The sequence below is a fragment of the Silurus aristotelis genome (assembly GCF_946808225.1).
Source record: "Silurus aristotelis genome assembly, chromosome: 22".
NCBI classification, from domain to species: domain Eukaryota; kingdom Metazoa; phylum Chordata; class Actinopteri; order Siluriformes; family Siluridae; genus Silurus; species Silurus aristotelis.
In genome coordinates, this window is record NC_139595.1 from 17910787 (window position 1) to 17933258 (window position 22472).

Here is a 22472-nt window from a genome sequence, read left to right on the forward strand (position 1 = left end):
ATGGTAAGTCTTTTTAATTTTTTTGTTAGCAGTAATTGGATGTTGTTATTGTTGTTGTTGTTGTTGTTTGCTTATAAAAGACAGGGCTGTGAAAGGCAAATTAGTTCGTTTTCAGTCTTCGTCGTGTTCCTTCTTTCATTCATAATTTCACCTGCTGTCAGAACAAATAAAATTGTCGTTTAAAGCGGTAAATACAGAGGTCCAGGTTTGCAGCTCCACCGCTTCTTATTCTTCTTGTCCGATGGCTGGATAAATAACAGGGTTAATAAATGCTCCATATTTATTTGCAGTATATTTCATGAACACCTGTACTGAAAACTATTTCAGTATTTATGCAGACTTGCTGTAGTTCATGCAGCTTATTTCTTTAAACTGGTGAAGGCCTGTAACATAAATAAATACATAAAAAAAATTATCCGACCATATTTATGCCTAACAATTTATTTATTTGTTTTGTTAATATTATTATTACTATTATTATTATTATTATTATTATTATTGGCTGGTCTCAGTTCCACCAGAGCATCATGAAGGAGATGTGATTATCTCATTATTATCTCATTATTATCTCTAAATCTTATTATCTTTATACGAGGATGTTACGATGTTTTAAAAAATTACCGAATAGTCGAATTGTTTCCTATTATTTATATATTTATATATTCGGATTGTCTGTTCATTCTGCGTAACTGCACTAAATTAATAAACAAACAAATAAATAAATAAGCATGCGAGCGCGTGACGGTTTTTTAAGTGAATAATAATATCGTTAAATCTAAAATATAATATTTTGTGTAAAAATCTATACAAAAATAATTGATAAAACAGGACTCACTTTAAAGCAGCATAAACGGAATATTACAACATAAACGCATCTATACCGAAGCGTGAATAAAGTATATTCTGCTTAATAATAATTAAAAAATTAATAAATAAAAACATTCGGGTATAAAATAAACAAAGTCTTGTGACGTTTAAACTTTCAAAAATATTTATTTATTTGTTGTTTTATTCTGATTGGTTTATCATAATGTCGATTTTTTTTTTCTCAAATCCTTTCAAACGCAACCCAAATGAATAAACAGGGAATTGAGTGGCAACTTAAATAAAGTCAAATGGAGGAAGACATGCTGGTTTTCTCCGCGTCACTGAAATGTCGGAAATCACCCGCTAAACGGTGAAAACACCAAATTATATTTATTACAAAGCGGAAAAACGAGGAAGTACTGGTTTGTTCATGGTGTTAACTCGCAGAGGAAATTTCCCCGAAAATTCATTTAAATGCTAAACCCTTTTTCTGAAGTCAAAAACAAGCTGTACACCTAAACCCACCTTCAGAAATGATCATAATCCTTCAAAACTCCATTGTTTATTATTCACCAAAGCAATACAACAAAAAGGCTCAGAACAAAAGGTGACATTTGAGTAATAAAAACGTAAAATGTTTATTCAGATACAGGTTTTTATATCGTACAACAGAAAACCATACACAGGCCTGAAAGTGTTTTGGCCAAAAATAACTTGTCAAATCAGTTTGACATTTGGAGCACAAAAGACTGAAATGTCCTTGTAGGCAAATGAACAATAAAAAGACAAATATTTTTTAAAGATGAGAAATAAACCTAATCTGGTCATTTCTAATGTCCATTGGTGAATTTAAAGGTCGCACTTCATCATCATTCCCTCCATCATCTTCTTGGAGAGTATCTTTAAATCGTCTTACCAGCAGAACCATCTGAAGAACTTTCAGAAGCAAAACAGGTTCCTAAAGAACTCCGATTTCAACGAGAGCATCCAAAAGTTTCTCGTTTATCCTTCATTTTGTCACATATACATTTCTTTTTTGAAAAGTACAGAGCTTAACACTCGAATAAAAAATACAAGGAGAACTTAAAGCTCTTAACGTTTGTGACGATTAATCAGTCGTCTTTATGACCAGCTGCTCAGGACTCGTTTAACGCTGCTTCCTGTTTAAAGAAAAAAGACGATCAGCTTCTACACACTGAAGCTCTAACCTACATGAATGATTTGGAGTTTATACAATAGAAGATTCCTGGCTTCCATCCTTGGTTCTTCATGCACAAAACATACTTCATGATCTCTATTCAACCAACAAAATGCTTAGTAATGGACAGGAAAAAAAAAAGTCATACTTAAACATACATAATACAAAAGGAAATGGTGGTTTGGTGAAGAAACTGCTTTTTGAAAAACACCTCCCGTTTGCAAAAAAAAACGTTGCATGGGCTAACTCTTAAGAGAACAGAGTTATCAGACGTAGCTTTTCTTACCAAGTCCAAAGAAATCACTGTCGCTCACTATAATCCCTACAAACGTTGCGTCCGAGTTTGCAGCTCTACTTTTGGCAGATTTTCACGTTTATTAGACGTTTCATCACCCGAGAGAATTGGACCCATTGACCGAACCCTTGCTGGCTTTGTTAACGAATGAGACTTGGCCATTGGGCCCGGCTTTGTTGGACACTCCGTTGATTGGTGTGAGATGAGAAAAACTCGAGTGGGAGGATTTGACCACAGCGCTCGGACTCGGCAGAGAAGACGACGTGGAAGGTGTAGGAGCGTGAAGGACGGGGCTGCTGAGCTTTTCGCTTCCAGAGTCACTCTCCGTTTCAGGCTTTCGGCCTGCATTCCCACGGCTTGGTGCGCTGCTCAGCTTTAGTTTCTTACAGCCAGGACGAACCCTGTACTTCAGAGGCAGTGGACCGTTCTGCAAAGCACAGCGTTCGGATCATTGAACGTTTTTTTCATGACTTTTGCATATTTAAATTCACCCGTGTAAGACATTAGGCATTCATTTGGATTCAAGTTTAATGGGAAGTGATTTAGAGTTCTAAACACATAACCTTCTAAACTACAAACTCTAATATCGTGTCTCGGATTGGAAATAAACAAAACAGCAAGACTTTTAAAAGGGAGTAGGACCAGAGCAGAACGTTTCCCGTACCCGCCTCCATGTGTAGATATAGGCGATGTCCATTAACGTGTAATAATCCTTTAGAGGCTCGTCTTCATACATGACCTCGATCTGAAAGATTTCAATTATATATCATTATCAGTGTGTTCAAGCAAGGCTTAAGGAAGTCTTTGCAATTGCAAGTAGTCAGAAGAACCTACCTGAAAGGTGCATGGAATATCCATTTTACTTCTGAGAAACTTTCTGAGATGCATCACAGTCATAGCAGCCGGGCATTGCAAATATCTCTTCACATTCGCCTGAGGAGGTGAAATTAATTATGATTTAAATCAATCGTGAATTTTATCACCTGAAAGTTGGATTATGTCATTTAGAAAGGACACGTTTTACCTCTTTCGTGGGGTCTTTGTCCTCCCTATCACCATTTCCCAATCTGACAATAAGTAAAGATACATGCATGATAGATTTTACATCTTTTATTTTTATAAACAACATAATTAATCCAATATCCAGACCTCCCAAAAACTCTGAGCACATAAGTGGTAGATCTGATGAGAAGCCACAATAAGGTTGTTAAACTTGACCTACCTGCTCTGATCAAAAAACTCAATGGAGAGACTAATGATCTCATCATCAGCGATTATTCTCTTGTCCTCATCGGCTACTTCTCCCCGATCCTCGTTCGATCCGTTAGCAGCTGGGAGGAAAATATCATATACATCTGTTTTAAACTGGGATTATTATTTAATAAGACTTTTTTTAAAACTGTGTTTACCATCATCTGATGGATGCGCTGCATAAAAATCTCTTCTTCGTTTCATTTCATCTGAGGGACACAGATGTTAGATTTAGGGTGTGAGCACGTCAGAATAACGACACAAGAAAAAAACTATAAAAAATATCGAATTATTCTTCAGGGAGAACGTCGAGAACGCTAGATTAGACACTTACTTTTGAACAGACCAGGCACCAGTTTGTACACAATGTCCTGAAGGGTTTTATCTGACCTGGAATTCACAGGCAAGTGTAAATTATGTGCGAATGTTAGTTATTTTTTCTGAGCAGGTATCAGCAGATTTAGGTTTGGATTACTACAGTGTTCATTCACGTTCTAAACACCACACTTCCAACTACAAGCTCACAATTGGAAATGAAGGTAACAAACTAAACATATTCTTCTTGCTGTGATTATGGTTCCATGGTGATTGTAACTTTTGTGATTTTTTTATTTCTACCCAGTGGTTCGTATGTTACTTTATCAAAGGATTTACGAAAACAGTTTGCCTTTTTCACTCCTGTTCAGTTCAGTAAAAAGTGTCATTTTCTAACTAATTTGAAGCCAAAACAAAAACAGCGTTGAACAAGAAGCTGTGGTGAGACCACAAGCAAAACCCAACGCTTCTGATGAAAGAGTGTGTGGAGAAAGTGTTTTCTCACTGTGTGTCCATAACTAAGGAAAACTTCCTCTGTATAAAAATCTGATGGGCAGGAGAATGAAACATGAACATGCATCCATTATTCCCATCAAACCTCCCATTAAAGTCCCATTAAAGTCCCAGAACGTTTATACTTTTACTCGGGTCGAAACGCAAAAAAGGAGAAGGTTTCCTTTTACTGAAGTCATATTTAAGCATAGGATTTGACCTTTAACTCAAAAATATATGACTCGACATAACAAACCACTTATGCATTTATAAACCTTTCAGATAAACATGCACCACAGTTTCCACATAAAACATACAAAAGAACTGGATCTAAATAACATTTCCAATCCGACTGCAGCATACATATATTTATTTGTGAATGTAAATGTGTGAAATAATGTCTAACATTTGCATTAGCCAAAGAATAAGCGTTCCTTATATATACACAGGTCTCGATGGGCACATCTGAGCATGCGCAATTGGCACAATTGGAAAGCTAGAGCTTAATTGTGGTTTGATGTCGCATACAATCAAATGTAAATTTACCAAAAATGGTCAGTTGTTTAGTAAATTAAAGTTGTACCTGATATTGAGCAGGGGTTTGGTTTTGTGAACTTGCACGTCACATATGGGACAGTATTTACTGGTCTCTAAATAGCGCACGATGCACATTTTACAGACTGTAAAGAAAAACAAGGCAAACATTTTATTAAATTTTTTTATAAAACACACAAGCCCGCGCAAGTGTGTGACCTTGTAATGTAGTAACTGTTCTTACATGAATGAAGACATTCAACGATGGTGGTGGCGTCGATAAAGTAACCGCCGCATAACACGCACATCAGATGCGGGTTTAGCTCCGTGATCTTTATCCGCGTGGTTCGGTGCATCGTCATGAGGCCTCGCGCACCTGCGGACACACACGAGGCACGTGAGGCGAAGTGTTTTTAAGTCAATAGGTATTTTACTGTTATTGGTTTTGCGCACTAAAACGCACGCGCATTTCATTGCATGCATTTTATGGACTTTTTTTAGTGTCCTGTTATTGCATGAGCTCGTTTTAAGAGCAGTGCCACGCCGCGCGTGGGTTATTTTAACACCCCAAATCTCCTCCAAAAAAAGACTAGTTGAGTGTTATGATTAAAACCGACCTGCTCACAGCACATAGGCCACTCCAGGAAAATCGTCAGGGACCTTGGACCCTATCTGGGACCCTGGGCTGCACTGACATGCAGATTAAAATCAGAAATAACTCATCAGATTATAACATGTGCAAATTTAAATCCATGTCTCACAGATTTACAGTACTATCATAAAGAGACATGCATGACCAGTTAACCATGACAAATTATTAAATGCATGTGCAACTCATCAGATCACTGCCACCAATTTTCATTGCTTTAATAGTTATAAATCTTTCCAACTCACTGAAAAACACGGATGTGAAAGTACAGACATTTCATCATTAAAACAGGGAGTCTATGCTAACTTTTATTTATCGTAAAAGAAAAAGAAAGTGAGCATGCGCATCTAGCCTGGGCTTGAAAATAAGATTTTTCTATTTTGAATATTCTTATTTTAGCAAATGCAAACTTAAAATTGCATGAAAAAATCTGTCCACATATATAAAAGTTTATTCTCAGTTCCTGCGAGCCGAAAAAAAAAACAGTGGAAAGTTCTGTTTACTTACTAAATTAATTCTTTTTTTATATATATAAAAAATATATGTTAATGAAGAAGTTCCGGCACTATTAACTCGGTGCATTTGGAATAATTCGGTTTATAAGACGTTTTGTGGTTAAACTTGTAGAGTGATGCAATGAAAATCGGTTTACTGCTTGAGGGGGTTTCAGATGCACAAAAATATATCAATGTACAAACCAATGCAAATATGATACAAAAACTAAAAGAACATGCAATTAACATAACTGACAAACTACAGAGAAACAATGTGAATCTGTGATCTGAATTAATTCAGCTGTGATTATCACATGGTGCCTAGAAATGACCGAAATCAACGTCATAAACAGGTCATAACGCGTATTTGAGATGTGCGCATTTCTGCAAACGAAGTAGATGAAAAATAAACAGAATACTGATGATGGCCTTTTTTCATCACCTCAATATTGTAGTTTACCTTCTGAAGCTTTACACAAGTCATACATTTATTAAAATTAAATGCTTTTTACCCATCATTAGATTTCTCTATTTTTTACAAGTACACTGCAGTCTTACAACATTAACAACAAATTAAAAAAAAAAAACGCTCAGTGCTATAAAACCGAACCGGATACGGTTCTTAATTCGGATTGTTCCCTGAAATCTTTTTATGGTGTATCAATGCACGGTCTAATCATAAACTAAATCAATCTCCGAGCTGTTTAAACACGAATGAATCGTTCAGGTAGTGAATCTTTTCCTGAGGAGGATATTTTGCATTATTCCCAAGTCCTCAGGAGTCTTCAGGAGTTCAGGATCTTTCTGGACATCATGGAAAATTGCACGTGAATCCGTAACAGTAACCTGTAATATTTATTTACTCCATGAAGATGCTGTAGATGTTTGCATTTTAGGGTTGCGTTGGTCATGAAGGACACCTCGGATTGTTCTGGTGGAAAAACTGTTTTTCAAAAGCATTTGTTGAAATGAAAATGTGGAGGCAAATCAATTCCAAATCCATGACATGGTATGACATGGTCGCACTTTGAGACCATCTTTGGGTCTGGGGGGGGTGAGATGGTGTGAGAGAGAGAGAGAGAGATATTGAGAGAAAGCACCGTGATTTACAACGTGGATGGGGAAGACCACGGGTTACCGAGACTCGGTGTTGCCATGGAGACAGCGGTTGGCACTATGCCAGTAGGTGCAGATCCGTGCGGATTGCCGGATCTTCCAGTTTATGACACATGAGCATTAATAAGGCGTAGTTAAACCACACCATGCTTCACTACACTCCTTTGATGCAGCATATGTTTCAGACCGAAAACAGGCGCTACCTCGGCTGCCATTTTGCCACACGGTTTCGGCACGAGCGCCATTGTTTCGCGTCTAAATATTTCCATATAAAGGCGTGGGGGATTTTTTGTTGTTGTTATTTTCCGCTCGCTCTTCTTCTCCATCTCTGCTGACATCTGAGCCACGCTGGAATGGCTGTAAAACAGATTTGAAGGAGGGGGAAGATATATAAGGCAGCGCGCGTGAAGAAGCTGCACACCCCGCCTTCCTTGTCGTTTCCTCTGAGTCGAAAAGAGGAAGCCCGCGAGCTTTGCGAGCAACATCATCACGTCTTTTGCAAACACGTCGGGATCTGCAAACGCCAGGATTAACACGGATCGGGATGCGATCAGTTATTCCTTATTAATTACAAAAAATAAATAAAAATGATCACGTGCCGCTAATTGACCCTGAACCCCGTTCGAATTGTTCAGCAGGACACAAAGACAAAATACTCACTGAATATTCATATCAAATACTGCAAGGATGAGAATTTAAAAAAGGTGCATATTTTATCATTTTTATTCAATCACCACTTTTATATTTTCTTAATTAAGAAGAAAAGTCAGTGCTCCTACATCTTCCTCATCACACACAGCTCTTATACTCATCCAGCAGGAATAAATCTTTCTCCAACCCCATGACCATCTAATTGCTTGTCATTCATTCCATCAACTCGTGTCATGACTTTTGCATTTTAAGCTAAAATCCTTTTGGAGGCCACAGAGGCTTGAGGTTGGATTTCAGGATGAGGAGATGGTTACAGGTTCTTCTACTAAACATCCTTATTAGAAGATAAAGAGAATATAGGAACATTAGAATTGATGCCAACTTAGAACAGGTTGATGGATTTGTTGAATCATCTGGCAAACAGCTGTCGTGTTTAATGCAGCCCATAAAGGCTAATAATTAAGAAACAGGTCAATCCAGTGTACCTGGAAATCAGGTGTTAAACTCATACACATGACTGCACGTGCACCACACGTGTTTCTAAAATCAAACTTTTTGATTCGAATATTTTTGGTAGATACAAACATGTCCCAAAGAGGAACTTGTGTGCTTGCTATTTTACTACCATGCTTAGAATCTGAACTCTGGTTATCTCAGGTTTGCTGTTGGAGGCAAATCATCCAGACACAAAACTTTAATTTGCTAAATAAAGAGACACCTGATTTATTGCACTGCTATTCAAACTGACAGATGAAACTACGATTATAATAATTATTTATTGAAAAATAGGATAAGTCGCAGGTCACACTGAAGAAAAAGAAGAGAAAGAAGAAGATGAAGAAGGGTCAGCATGTGAAATCAAGTTCAAAAAATCACATTGCACCACCACAATACGGTTATGTCGATTTTTCTGCAAATCTCCAGCGTCTAGACAACACGTGTGTATCCTCTGAAACGATGTCTGTATAATATTTTGTCAGGAACAAGTGATAGAAAGTGGTGCGGGTTTCGTGACTCATGGCGCAGGTTTTTTTTTTTGTTTGTTTTTCTTACAAAGTAGATGCAACACGCACAAAGCGCGTGAACCACAAAACAGCTTTTCAACAACTCCACGTGCCTCACGCGCGTTTCTCTCATGCATACACGTAATAACGCACAATCGCGTTTTTTTTTTTTTTCACGCGTGCATGCTGAAAAAGAGCCACGAACACGACTCAACGTTGTGGCGGTGGTGCAACAGAAGACACACGCAGCTCATAACGCGTTGTAAAGTCCGCATTCACGCACAATCAACCGACCGCACAATACGTACCTTCTCCTCTTCGCGAGACGAACCCACCAGCGCGTGTTCTTCTCTGCTTTTTTTTTTAATCGAGAGCACACGACGAAAGTTGTGAGTGGATCAGCAAAAAGCCAGTGTGAAGCACCAAGCGGCCATCTTGGAGTGAAGTGCACACTGGCTGTCAGTTGCAGTGGTTATAACGTAGCAAAGCCGCCGCGTTCATCTCAGCCTCGAACAGAGAACGCCTTTACACACGCAGACAAAAAAATATATTACACCGCAAAACACCCCTCCTCCTCCTCCCGCAAGATCCCACCCGATCCGATCCACACGCTGTGAGCAAACCGACCGATCTGCAACAACGACCATAACAAAAAACAAGGTGGTCGGTAAATTCCCGGTTGAAGATCGCTCTTCTGCTCCAGTTTCAGCCCCTGCTTCAGGAAGGTGCTGTCGGAAACTGACACCACCGTCCCCAAAATGGCTTTAGTCCGACCGCCCCGCACGTGGTCACGTGGTCTCATTCCTTACGGGCGGTCTGGGAATTAGAAAGGGGGGGGGGGGGTATTATCAATAGAAGACCCCCCCACTTACCCACCCAGTGGTATACACTCAATGTGAGACGGGTTTCTACCTAATATAATATAATACTATATACACACGTGGCTCGTACGCAAAAGAGCAAAAACCTGCATTTTCATATTTTTCAACACAAAAGAAAAATCAAAAACCTCTTGTATAACAAGACCCCATAAAAATGCTACTAAACTGTACATAAAAGGTACCTCTTTATTTCTGTAGTACATATATATTGTGTCTTTTACATGGTAATGTAAACGCGTTGTGTCTCTAAAACGATTTCAAAAAGAAAAACATTATAATTTATTTGGGTTAAAAGAATATTTACAAAAAAAAGCAAGTCTGCATGTAAGAGATAGAAACAGCGAAATGTGTACTCTTATAGGTACCGCTCAGGGCTATGGTTTAGTACCATTCCAGTTTTCTCCCTCAAGCATATATTTATTGTTTGTGGCACCTAAATGTGTATATATCTTTTTAAAAAACACTTAGAAAACTATTTATATTATATTATTATTGTGTATAGGCTGGATAAGTAGGATAAGTAAAATGAGTATATATACTTTATAAACTATATTAAGATTTTATTCTAACACTATATCACATTTTGAGATTACATGCTATTTAAATGTAGGATTTTGATGTAAATATTAATAATGTGTATGTTTCTTGGCAGGGTTACTTTTACAAAAAATTGATATATACATGGAATTGCTATAGAACCAAAAAAATGATCTGGAAAGTCTTTCCAGAACCCTTATATGCTCAAGTTTCTGGTATCTATTAGAACTTAAAAAATATTTTGAAGCATTAAACTTACAGATAATAAACAGTGTTAAATTAACAGGTATCTCTGGATATACATAAAATCAATACAATTAAATAAGAATATAATTATAGTTGCAGAAACATAAAAACATGTATTTTTTTTCTTAACCAAATTTCTTAGCAAAGTCTCCCAGTCACAATATTTTTCTGCAAAATATATACAAGGACAGGAATAAATCAGGGAGAAAGTAATCTACCTATAGTTTTATTTTTGTCTTTGCAAATATGATTTACAATATTTCATCATTGTCTCGGTTCTTGTTCACATTCCCCGGGTTTCTTCACGGAGGTGTGAACTAACGACCGTCGGGAAATGATTTTTTGTTATCCCTAAGATTTACGGGTTTCTGGAGGAGAATCTGTCAGGACGGACATGTCCTTCCCTGCATGAAGTATCAGGTCGGCTTCGTCCTCAATCGCACAGAAGGTGTGTGAGAAGAGAACACTACAGTGTGGCACCGTGACTGCGCAGATGGAAGTGAAAGTCAGAAGAGGCGTAGTGTTTTCAGTGACTTGGGCGCTGGTGTGAGTTTCTGGACGAAGATACAGTTTGACATGTTTGACTTTCACAGAAAACAACAAATCCGTTTTCAAACCTTGCAGTCAAACATTGCAATGGAAAAAAAAGAATTAAAAAAAACTTTCCGCAGCGTGCAAGAGCTTCATGACGTCAGAACTGAACGTACAACGAGCAAAAGAAGCGTTTGCAGAATGACTTGACATGACATTGAACACGTTATAACGGCCCAATGCAGACAGTCTCTAATTCAATCAGACTAATCACGTGATCTCGATGAACATCATGCAGGACCTTTTATTCACAAAGCGTCAATAGATCATGCGTAAATATAAGCTCTCTCTCTCTCTCTCTCTCTCTCTCTCTCTCTCTCTCTCTCTCTCTCTCTCTCTCTCTCTCTCTCTCTCTCTCTATATATATATATATATATATATATATCCAAATAAACACACATTTATTTTACATTTAATGGATCATCTGTGCAACACAACACATGATAGAATAAACCAGTATACTATTTTGGCTGATAGATAGATAGATAGATAGATAGATAGATAGATAGATAGATAGATAGATAGATAGATAGATAGATAGATAGATAGATAGATAGATAGATAGATAGATAGATAGATAGATAGACAGACAGACAGACAGACAGACAGACAGACAGACAGACAGACAGACAGACAGACAGATTAAGGAAGTTTGACGGAAAGGAAATTCCCCTTTTATCAATTAAGATGCAGATTTTATCAGCAGAAATAATTTGATTTGCGTGTTCAGTTTCTCTCGCGTGCAGTTCAGATCAAATGAATACATTGGCGTCACTAATTATTTTATTTCAGTACATGTTTGGTAAAGAAAATGGGAATTGCAGTAGGACAGGTGGTCTTAAGTCCTGAGACATGGCACAGTTTGTGGACACCAAAGAGCAGTTTCCGAACCTTTGTGACGTCACAAGTGTTGCCAGATATCCCGACTTTCGCTTAGAATGGCTTTTGATCAACTCTTGACTGCCGCTAAAACAAATAATAATTAAAAAGAAATGGTTGTAAAAAAAAAATACAGCAATCCGAAATTACGTTGCTTGTTCACGTGATACATTTTTTTACTCTCCTGACTCTCCTTTTTTTAATTTCGACTATCTTATATGATTTATTCCTTTTTACAATGTATATTTTTTATCATTTTATGTTTTCCTCATTTTGCCTCTCAATTGAATAAATGTTTCTGAATGTACTTTCATGTGTGTAATGGATGGTATTTCACCAATCTGGCAACATAAGATTTCGTAACGTGAAACGGCCCAAGACGTGCAAACAAAGAAATAAAGCGCACTTTATTATACACGGAAACTCTTACAGACTATTGTTGATTTTTCGGTGTTTACCAAAATTTGGGATGTCATGACGCTGTGAATAATTTAGTGCGTGTGGGGATTTCCTTCACCATGAGCTCAGTTCATTTCTCAGTTTCTGACAGCACATAGACCGAAACCCGAACACTTTCCCTGCGTTCACACTCAGATGCGACTCAGTGATCTCAAACTAAAGCTACACTAGAATGTGTTTGTGTCTAATCGCTTTTTTGCATGCAAGCCATAATAACATCCTACAATAACATACAGGCCCATTATTAAAAATGTCGTGCTTTCATGAAGTCGGCATTGTATTGTTCAAAACTTCTGAAGAGCATCCAAATTTACCTTCAGAGATTAAAATAATCCCAGAAGGAACATATTTATTTTCATATTGGAACTTTTTGTACTGTTTAAATGATAATATCTCAGATAATGATCCAGCTATTTAATTTTTTGCAACCATGAACAATCAAGAAAAATATATAATAATATAACCAACATTCTAATAAAGTGTAGTTCAAGTACAAATTGTACAGCAATACTTTAATCCTTGTGCGTCTTCTATGCTCTGTGATGATCCAGACTGATCTATCGATTGGTTTATTGATTTGTGCCTGAAGTTATAGATAAAAAAAAAATCACGTGTTATGCAGATGAGATTGCAGATGAGTCGCAGATGGCATGAGGACCACTCAGAGACATTACCAAAACAAAACAAAAACAAAAATATAATCATACATCTGTAACAAAATATTCACATACATTTTTTTTTTTACTTTTTTCCCCGTCCTTCTCTGAAAGAAAATGTTTTTATATGATTAAAAATATAAAGAAGGGAGAGTTTGGGCCCCGCTATTTTCGGTACCGCGCATGCAAATAAAATATTTTATATTTCTTATATTAGACTTTTAGAAACTATTTTTTATAACCAGCATTTTTTTTTTTTGCTTTCTTCCTTTTCGCATTTTTTAAATTTGCATGTTTTTAATACTCAAATATATAAATAAATGAATAAATAAATAAATAAATAAATAAATAAATAAATAAATCTATTGTTGTTTTTCTTTCCACAAATTATCTTTGGGTTTGTTATTACGCAATTATACATACAGATAAGTTTCTTTCTCGGAAAGATAAAATGTAAAACTTTGACTTTTATGCACCGACTTTATTTCAAATATCTTATTACTTGGAGTCATAAATATCTAAATAAAATTAAATAAAATAAAGATCTAAAATAAGTCTATGTTCTGAACTAACGTGAATGTAGTGGAGCACAAAAGTTTCTGAAGATAATATCAGGATAAGTTTGATATTATTATCGCTCACTTGTATCAGTAAGATGAATTTAAGTCTTTAAACAAGCAAACTAATAGCGACAATTTGGACAAGACTTTAATAAATCAAGAAAACCTTTAGATTGGGATATTATGCTTAAGGAAATGATGTCATATATTTGTATGATGATTATAATGTCTCAGATGCACAGACTGATTAGTTTGTTTTAAGTTACCCGTTTTTATAAAAACACATTTGTGTCGTATCAAAGGCCTTTTTTTTTATTTAAAAAACATGTACAAGATAAAATTAGTGTCTTATAAATCAAAGCTAATTTGTATACAGAACTGCTTTATAGACAACAAATATTTCACATGAGCAGGTTCAGATTTTCTTCTATAAAAATGTCTGAATGTCGCAGCAGATCCGAATGAATGACATTTGCTTTGACTTGTGAAGTTAATAGACGCATCAGTTCTTCTATTCTTCCCGTGGGCTCACCACCTGCAGGAGGGACAGAAAGGGACCGGTGCTGAGAGGATTGGGCAGCAGTCGAAGGCGGGGGCCTTGACAGCCTGATCCCTGGACACGGGGAAGTGTCTGGGGAATCTGCTTAGACTGCTGCCCCCGCGACCCGAATTACGGAGAAGAGGGAGAAGATTAAATGAAATGAGTTCTTCTATTTACAAACACCTCGATGGTGCCAGAAGTCAGAAGTAAATATCTCAGAAATCAGACCTACATGATCTGCTGATCTGCAGAAATAAATGCAAACATACACACAAACAAACGCAATTGAACGTGTAAATGGATGGATGGATGGATGGATGGATGGATGGATGGATGGATGGATGGATGGATGGATGGATGGATGGATGGATGGATGGATAGGTGGATGGATGGGTGAATGAATGAATGTATAGAAAAGATTATTGAATAGATAAATGGATGGATATACAAAAGAAAGAAAGAAACAATGAATGAATGAATGAATGAACGAATGAATGAATGAACGAATTAATGGATGAATGAATAAATGAATATATGGACAAATAAAATACCACACAAACAAACACAATTGTATAAATGAATGGATGGATGGGTGGATGGATGGATGGATGGATGGATGGATGGATGGATGGATGGATGGATGGATGGATGGATGAATGAATGAATGAATGTATAGAAAAGATTGTTGGATGGATGGATGGATATATATATATAAAAGAAATAAACAATGAATGAATGAATGAATAAATTAATTAATTAATGGATGAATTAATGAATAAATGAATATATGGACAAATAAATGACACACAAACAAACGCAATTGAATGAATAAATGAATGGATGGATGGATGGATGGATGGATGGATGGATGGATAAATGAATTAATGAATGAATGTATAGAATAGATTGTTGAATGGATGGATATATATATATATAAAAAAAGGAAAGAAACAATGAATGAATGAATGAATGAAAGGATGAATGAATAAATGAATATATGGACCAATAAATGACATACAAACGCAATTGAATGGATGGATGGATGGATGGATGGATGGATGGATGAATAAAAGTATAGAAAAGATTATTGAATGGATCGATGGATGTATATATAAAAGAAAGAAAGAAACGGTGAATGAATGAATAAATGAATGAATGAATGAATGGACCACCAGTGTGGTTTCTTTTCTCAAGTGATCCACCTCTGAACATCTTTAAAGAAACATCTCAATTCTCAGGCTGAATCTCAAACCACCTCCTGCATGGGGAACATTCAGTACAATCGTCTATATAATTTACACTTCAGATGAAGGCCACGTGTATAGGGAGAAGACAGATATTTAGGATGCGGCCTTTTTTTTCTTCTCCCACAGAAGCGATCCTGCAGCGTGTTTTCACAGCGACGTGGACCGAGTTGCTCAGCCCTGATTGGTCGCTCTCGTGGCGGCTGCGTGTGAAACTCTCCTCCGCGGAGCTTTTCCACGTCGCCGAAAGTGGACACGTTTTATTCGGCTACAGGGGTGAAGCATGCAGAGCTTTTTCATGACTAAAATTGAGCGTTAACACGTTTTTCTGAAGGGTCCACAATGGCTTCTTCGAGGCTCCGGAGATTTGTGTTGTTAGTCGCCGGCCTGTTCTTCTTCTCTCCGGGGCCGACTGCAGCGTGGGACGCGGATTTGGAGCTGTTCGACCTGGTGGAGGAAATCCCACAATCATTTTACGAGTTTCTTTCCGTCAACCAGGTAAATCATCACGTATTACCATCAATTCACTTGTATTTCTTTGTTTCATGTTTTTATTTCATGTAAAAATGTCGCTCTTCTTGATGAAACTTTGTAGCAGCCGCTTCGTTACTTAGTGAGGAAACACCATGTTCTTCTAAACCCTTATAATTAAAAGCTTTCAACCTGAATTTAAAACACATTCACCTGAAATCTGACCAATACTTTAATTAAGGGTCGTAATTATATCATTAGTTTGATATTCTTTTTTGTTTGGGTTTCTAATTGTTTTGTCATGGAGGTATAACATATCAGCGGGAGGATTGTAGGTCCTGACGCCGATAACAGCGACCGAGTCTCGGGAGCATTCTGCAGGAAACTCCGAGGCTTAAGGCCTAGCACGGTTATTAGTTTGACTCAACCAAAACAAATATCTAACAAATTATTTTATCCACTACTTTGCAATTTCAAAGCCTCTACAGTGTTCTCTACATTATAACGTATTCAAATCTAACTTTCTAATATGAATATAAAGTGGAGGAGACATGCAAATACTGAAACTAATAGTATATTTATTCTTCATTTCCTATATAAATTTTGCTCTTTTTTTTATTCAGCTTCATTATTTTCTATAGGTTTGGGTTTTGTGTAATGAGCTCATCCTTATCACTATCTGGTGCATAATTATTTAAATTTAGTAAGATCTGTCAAAAATCCTGACCTTTCAGCTCATGGTGTATTTATGTATTTACAGAAAATTAAATTCAGGTTTGTTTGTAAAGAACTTTTAAAAATGGACACGGGCACAAAGCAGATTTACAGAGAATAGGAATTTTCCTAATGAGAGAGCCACTGGTGAATGTGGCGAGGAGAAACTCCCGGAGATGGTATGAGGAAGAAACCTTGAGAGGAACCAGACTCAAAATAGAACCCATCCTCATCTTGTGGCTAATATTGTGACAATTCAAACAGTAAAGGCGTTGATATTTCACCCTTCTCCCATCTGGCAGACGCTACAGGTGCCTCAGAGACGCACAAACGGACTGAAGAAGAGCTTTTTTTTCCTGTGGCTGTTACTGCACTGAACAGCTGATTCGATACTGCAATGTCATTTTCGATGTATTTTTGCACTGTGAATCCACTACACATTTTTTTTAACCATCTATTTAAGTATATTGTCTTCTGACATGTCTGTCTATGCCTGAACTTTGCATAGTCAAGTAAATAAGCTTTTATTGCAGTACACAGTAAAATGAGCCTTTCCTCCCGAACCCTGATGCTACGTTTAACAACATAAAGCTACATAACAGAAAACACAGAGCTGAGGACTAGTGAGTGTCCTCGTCACATAAAGTGCATCGTGTGCAACCTGGTGCAAACGGTGCCAGACGACACAAGACGGTACCAGACGGCGCAAAAAGGTTCAAAACAACACAAGACAGTGTGGGACAAATGCACAAAATAGCGCCGCCATTAAACCCACTGTATATTACACAATGCAGTGTGTAAGAGAGAACTGAGTACAGGAGTGTGGCTTGTAATTAACAAAATGTAAACAAAAGGGTTTGTGCAAAAACAGCGTGAAAACAGTTTGTAATAATGAGGTAATATGGGTGGTACTGAAGACATGGAGGTGTGAAGTGAGTACGAGTGTACACAGTATATCGTATATTACTATATATTCCATATTATTACCTACTGCACCTTCTGTACATTAATCACCCTCATCCCTGTATATATGGACCTCATACTTTATTTATCTACTGTTCTTTATTGTAAATAGGCATTTATGCACGTCTGGTTAGATGCGAACTGCCTTTAATTGGCTTTGTACATGTACTCTGCACAATGACAAAGTTTAATCTAATCTAATCTAATCTAATCATATGCTACAGTAGGTGGACCAAAATGCAATCCTACCAGATATATTGCATGCAGACCCCTCAATGGTGCCATTAGCGCAGTCTTAACTGGTCCCATTCTGAAGGTGTTTTTTTTTTTTTTCAGAATGGTAAATATTGAGTCTAAAGTCTAACACACAAACAAACTTGAATAGATGGATGGATGGAAGGGCAGAGGGGCAGATTAATACATAGATGGATTACTAGAAATATGCATGAAGAGACCACCAGTATAGTTTCTTTTTTTTTAAAGGGATTCTTCATCTAATTAGGAAACATCCATTCTCAATTCTTAGGCTGAATCTCAAATCATCTTAAAGATTATCCCTTTCAGTTTGTCCCTAATAAGTAAGCCAGTGCGCCAATGGCTAGGAAAAACTCCCAGTGATGACATGAGACAGGAACCTTGAGAAGAACCGGACTCAAAATGGAACTCATTCTCATCCTGTGAAAAATATTGTGACAAAAGTAATGGCTTTTAGGTACTTAAATAAAAAACTACTGTGGATGGATGCTCTCCTAACAGAGAATAGTCATATAACATCCACAAAATGTACATTACAGGACATAAAGAATATATATTTTTTTTTTTTGTTGAAGCCTTAAACAGTGAGTTCTTGTCAAATTTTAGACTCAAGTACGATGCCCGGTATTGGCATTTAAAGAGAAATCTACTGCTATTAATATTATTTTAACTGGTGTATTCGTTCTTAATTTAGTAAATCCATGTTCTTTCATAGGATGCCTCGCCTGCTGAGATCAGAAAGGCCTACAGACGACTTTCCCTCATCCTTCACCCTGATAAAAACAAAGATGAGAACGCTGAAACCCAGTTTCGCCAGGTACGATAAGCTCGTGCAGAAAACCGTCATAGCAACGCAACGTCCTGTTGCATTCCAACAATAACCTGCGAATATGTTTTTCCTTTTAATCGCAGCTCGTTGCCATCTATGAAGTCCTCAAAGACGAGGAACGGAGAAAAGGGTAGAAGGATATTTGTATTTTTCTGTAAATTGCATTGCTACATTTGTACTCTGTTACAAGTCGGACGCGAATCAGAATCAAGATGGTTTCATGGCATGAGGCAACAGTTAATTTAGCTTTTTTTTTTTTTTTTGGTTTGCAATCGTTAACTCTAGTTTCCATGTGCAACATCATCTCTCACACAGGTACGATGACATCCTGGTTAATGGGCTTCCTGATTGGAGACAGCCCGTGTTCTACTATCGTCGTGTCCGGAAGATGAGCAACGGAGAGTTGGGCTTCCTCCTCTTCCTCATTCTCACTGTGGGCCATTATGCTGTGATCTGGTCTATTTACTTGGAGAAGCAGCTGGTGAGTGTTGCATGATGTCTTTGTGTGGCATCATTATGAAAGATCAACGTATAGTGTGAAAACTGATAGCTTTGATGAGGCTTTTTTTTCTTCTAGGATGAGCTCCTGAGCAGGAAGAAGAAAGAGAAGAAGAAAAAGCAAAGTAGCAAGCTGGCCGAGGAGCCGAAGACCACGGGGCAGGAGAAAAATGAGAAGTGAGCCACTTATCGGTCCATCAAAGGAAATGACTTCATGCGCCAGCAGTCGTTATTTGAGAACCCTAACCTTAGTGTGGTCCCTAGAGCTAATATTTAAAGAGTATTTCCTAGTAGTGGTGACACTCCTCCTCTTTCTACTGGTCTAGAGTATTCTTACGTAGTAAGCATGGTTTTATTTTATTTGAATTGCATTGTTCCTAACTACTTTTGTTTCCTTGTTAGATCCGATAAACCGAACTGGCAAGATATTCTGCCGCTCAAGCTGAGCATATGGCTTTACTCCGGTCTGAAATCTCTCCCTCATGTCATACAGGTACGTGTCCACCATAGCACGGGGGGGGGGTTAATGGTGTGTGTGCGCCCATGGTTTAATTTTGCGTACGTCACCTACTGTGTTTTTATAAACTCAGGACGTGAAGCAGTACTACCAAGACTACAAAGAGATGAAACTGAAAGAAAAAGAGCAAGCGGAAGCAGAAGCACAAGCAGAGCAAGAAACGCAACAAAGTAACGGAAACAAATTCATACGTGATGTGAAAATATTTATTTGTGCAGTGGAAATGTAGTAAAACGAACCTTATACAGTATTATAAAGACACTAAATCACTTTCGTGACCCTTCAGGAGAAAAAAGGCCAAAGGTAAAGAAACCCAAAGTGGAGTTTCCGGTTTACGAGTCCAGCGAGTCGGCGTACGTTCCTGCGTACGACCAGGGAACATCCATCGAGGACATCGAGGATCAGATGGACGACTGGCTGGAAGATCGTAAAATGCAAAAAAAGAAAGTCAGTCCGATGGAACTGTAAATAGTCACGATCGAAGCTTTTAGAGTTTTTACGTTGTCTAACATCTCACTGGCGATTTTAGAGTCCAGAGTGGACAGATGAGGACCTCAGTCTGCTGACTCGCTGCATGGCGAAGTTTCCAGGAGGAACACCGGGGCGGTGGGAGAAGATCGCTCATGAACTGGGCAGAGCCGTTACTGATGTGGGTTTCCGAGCAGCGCACAGCTTTTTTTTTTTATAACATTATTTACATTTCTGCACATTGAACCCCCAAAATATTTTTTTTTAGGTTACAACAAAAGTGAAACAAATCAAAGACTGTGTTTCCAATACATCAGGTCAGTGTTATTTAAAACATTAGTTGTGGTGGACCTCACAAAAATGGACCTCACAAAACAAATCTTTTGACCCCTCAGGGTTGGTGAAGTTCTCGGAGCTGAAAAGTAGCGTGACGGTGGGAAAAAGCGCCGTCCCTGATAGTCTTATGACCCAGAGGGAGGAGATCGGGCTCCTCGAAGAGCCTTCTCAGCTCGACACACCCGAGGAAACTGAGAGCAAAACCGTGAGGAGACGAAGCAAGAAATCCGCCACGGGGGCTGCTGGGACAGGACCAGGGGAGGAGAAGGAAAAAGCGAAAGGGCGCAGACAGAGAGACTTTGATCCCACGGCCGTGGAAGAGGACAGCGACGAGGAGAAAAAGCAAGCGAAGGAAAAGCCAGTGGCTTCTGACGAGGTTTGGTCCCAAAACCAGCAGAGACTGTTGGAGCTGGCGCTGCAGCAGTACCCCCGAGGTACAGCGGAACGCTGGGACAGAATCGCCAAAGTGGTGCCTGGGAAAAGCAAGGTGAGAGGTTAAACCGGTCTGCATCTTCTAAGGGGTCGTCAGAATCAGAATGTTTTATTGATCCCATAGGGAAATTGTTGGGTCGCAGTTTTTTTAAGTAAAAATAAAGAAAATAAAAAATTGGAAATTTGTAGTAAATATACTACAGTGATGGTTATACAAGTTATTGCACATAACTATTATTATTATTATTATTATTATTATTATTGCACTGAAATGCCCATGATATTTACATTATAGAAGTGTGGCATGGAAATATAGAACTATATTGTATATCGTCTGTATCATGGACCAGCTGTTTAACACTCAGAGGGAGGAGTGAAATAGTTTGATCTCCTGAGGTGCATCCTGGTAGTATGAGTCTGTCACTGAACGTACTCTTCAGACTAACCAGTGGTCTGTAGTGGGTGGATGGAGTCCCAGATGAAATATACTTTGGACAGCATCTTCTTTTCAGAGTCCAGATCCTCCAGTGTGACTTATGAGGGTCTGTTCTGTTAAACACCACAGTTTATTTTCTAATCATATTTATACCGCAATAGTGTTGAATACTTCCTTCTGATTGGTCAGATATCAGCACCTATTATTATTATTATTATAATTATTATTATTATATGGTACTGTTTCTGTAGTGGTTTTTGGTTGATAATGTATAATAAAATAATGGTCTGTGGGGTGATACAAATTTTATAATGGTGTGTGTGCGTGCGTGCGTGCGTGCGTGCGTGCTCTCTGTTTCTGTCGTCTGCAGGAGGAGTGTATGATCCGGTACAAGCTGCTTGCTGAGCTGGTGCTGAAAAAGAAACAGGCAAAGAGCTGACGAATCCCGATCCCTCTTTCCTCCGCCCGTTTCTTCATCTCTCTCTCTCTCTATCATGTGCCTTAGCTTTGCCAAAATCATGCTGGATATCAGCTGGATCGGTTCACCAGCTGTCTGGTTTAGGGCTGGTTTATATTTCTGCACTGATCTTAATTGATTGATTGATTGATTGATTGAGTGACTGCACTTCTCAGAAAGACATAGAAAGCGCTTCTCTATTTGCTCCCTAATGACTGTGTTCACGTTACGGTATTCGTGTTCAGCAAACACGCAGTTGCAGAAGTATAAACCAGCCCTCGTGCTGAAAAACGCCAGGCTTCAGTATTGGACGAACCCATTTACTGTGTGTATTAAGCGAATCTGTAAATGTCCAGAAATCAGTTTTATTATTTATTAAATCTTTCCGAACAGAACAGCGAAGCTTCTTCTGATGCCCGTTGATGTTTTCTGGAAATGTTTTCGGCCCACATGTTTTCAGAGACCCAATGTGGAATTGTGGTTTTAATCTGTCGATGAAACATAAATCATTTACGCACAACTGATTTCTGACTCGTGTGTATCGCTGCTGTCACTTCTGTCCTCTACAACCACCAATGCTTTAAGTGATCGATGAGCCAACATCTAATGAGACCATCGCCAGGATACTGGTTCTGTCTTTACCTTTAAAACAACTTTAAAAAAAATCTACACAACATGCACTCAAATCTTATTATA

General features: G+C 38.0%; 2 protein-coding genes and 2 long non-coding RNA genes across 6 annotated transcripts in view; 1 reads left to right on the top strand and 3 right to left on the bottom strand.

Annotated features, from left to right (window-relative positions):
- The window catches only part of bmi1b (bmi1 polycomb ring finger oncogene 1b), a 439238-nt gene extending 429424 nt beyond the window's left edge, over positions 1–9814 (bottom strand). The window contains exons 1-11 of one of the 3 annotated variants that reach the window (XR_014530878.1): positions 9115–9582; positions 5510–5582; positions 5137–5268; positions 4942–5038; positions 3886–3941; positions 3710–3760; positions 3523–3631; positions 3325–3367; positions 3135–3233; positions 2965–3045; positions 2238–2727 (exon numbers count right to left, since the gene is read on the bottom strand). Coding sequence is in view for 2 of the 3 variants with exons in the window: in XM_083526055.1 (XP_083382181.1) it covers positions 2395–2727; positions 2965–3045; positions 3135–3233; positions 3325–3367; positions 3523–3631; positions 3710–3760; positions 3886–3941; positions 4942–5038; positions 5137–5254 (987 nt within the window). In the remaining variant the exon portion in view is untranslated. Of the gene's footprint in view, positions 1–1353; positions 2728–2964; positions 3046–3134; positions 3234–3324; positions 3368–3522; positions 3632–3709; positions 3761–3885; positions 3942–4941; positions 5039–5136; positions 5269–5509; positions 5583–9114 lie in introns of those variants that run through there. The other 2 variants (XM_083526055.1, XM_083526054.1) reach the window with 2 other exon arrangements.
- Positions 1–22472, bottom strand: part of LOC310717812 — a 433295-nt gene that overhangs the window by 354487 nt on the left and 56336 nt on the right. The gene's annotated exons all lie outside the window — the stretch shown is intronic.
- dnajc1 (DnaJ (Hsp40) homolog, subfamily C, member 1) lies at positions 15357–22300 on the top strand. Its single transcript, XM_083525819.1, has 12 exons — positions 15357–15898; positions 18519–18620; positions 18716–18762; positions 18948–19113; positions 19210–19307; positions 19533–19623; positions 19721–19817; positions 19934–20094; positions 20177–20296; positions 20384–20432; positions 20511–20938; positions 21690–22300. Exons 1-12 carry the CDS (start codon positions 15743–15745, stop codon positions 21756–21758), a joined length of 1584 nt encoding a protein of 527 aa, XP_083381945.1. The 5' UTR covers positions 15357–15742; the 3' UTR covers positions 21759–22300.
- LOC310717819 lies at positions 15376–21058 on the bottom strand. Its single transcript, XR_014530947.1, has 3 exons — positions 17591–21058; positions 16870–17496; positions 15376–16825 (listed from the first exon to the last, which is right to left on the bottom strand). It is a non-coding gene; the product is annotated as an uncharacterized lncRNA (long non-coding RNA).

Bases quoted from the DNA above. Each gene is read 5' to 3' on its own strand.
- dnajc1 (XM_083525819.1), top strand. From the start codon at position 15,743: ATGGCTTCTTCGAGGCTCCGGAGATTTGTGTTGTTAGTCGCCGGCCTG. The intron at 18,763-18,947 runs GTAGAAGGATAT...TCTCTCACACAG, and splicing joins GACGAGGAACGGAGAAAAGG to GTACGATGACATCCTGGTTA. The intron at 20,939-21,689 runs GTGAGAGGTTAA...TGTCGTCTGCAG, and splicing joins TGGTGCCTGGGAAAAGCAAG to GAGGAGTGTATGATCCGGTA.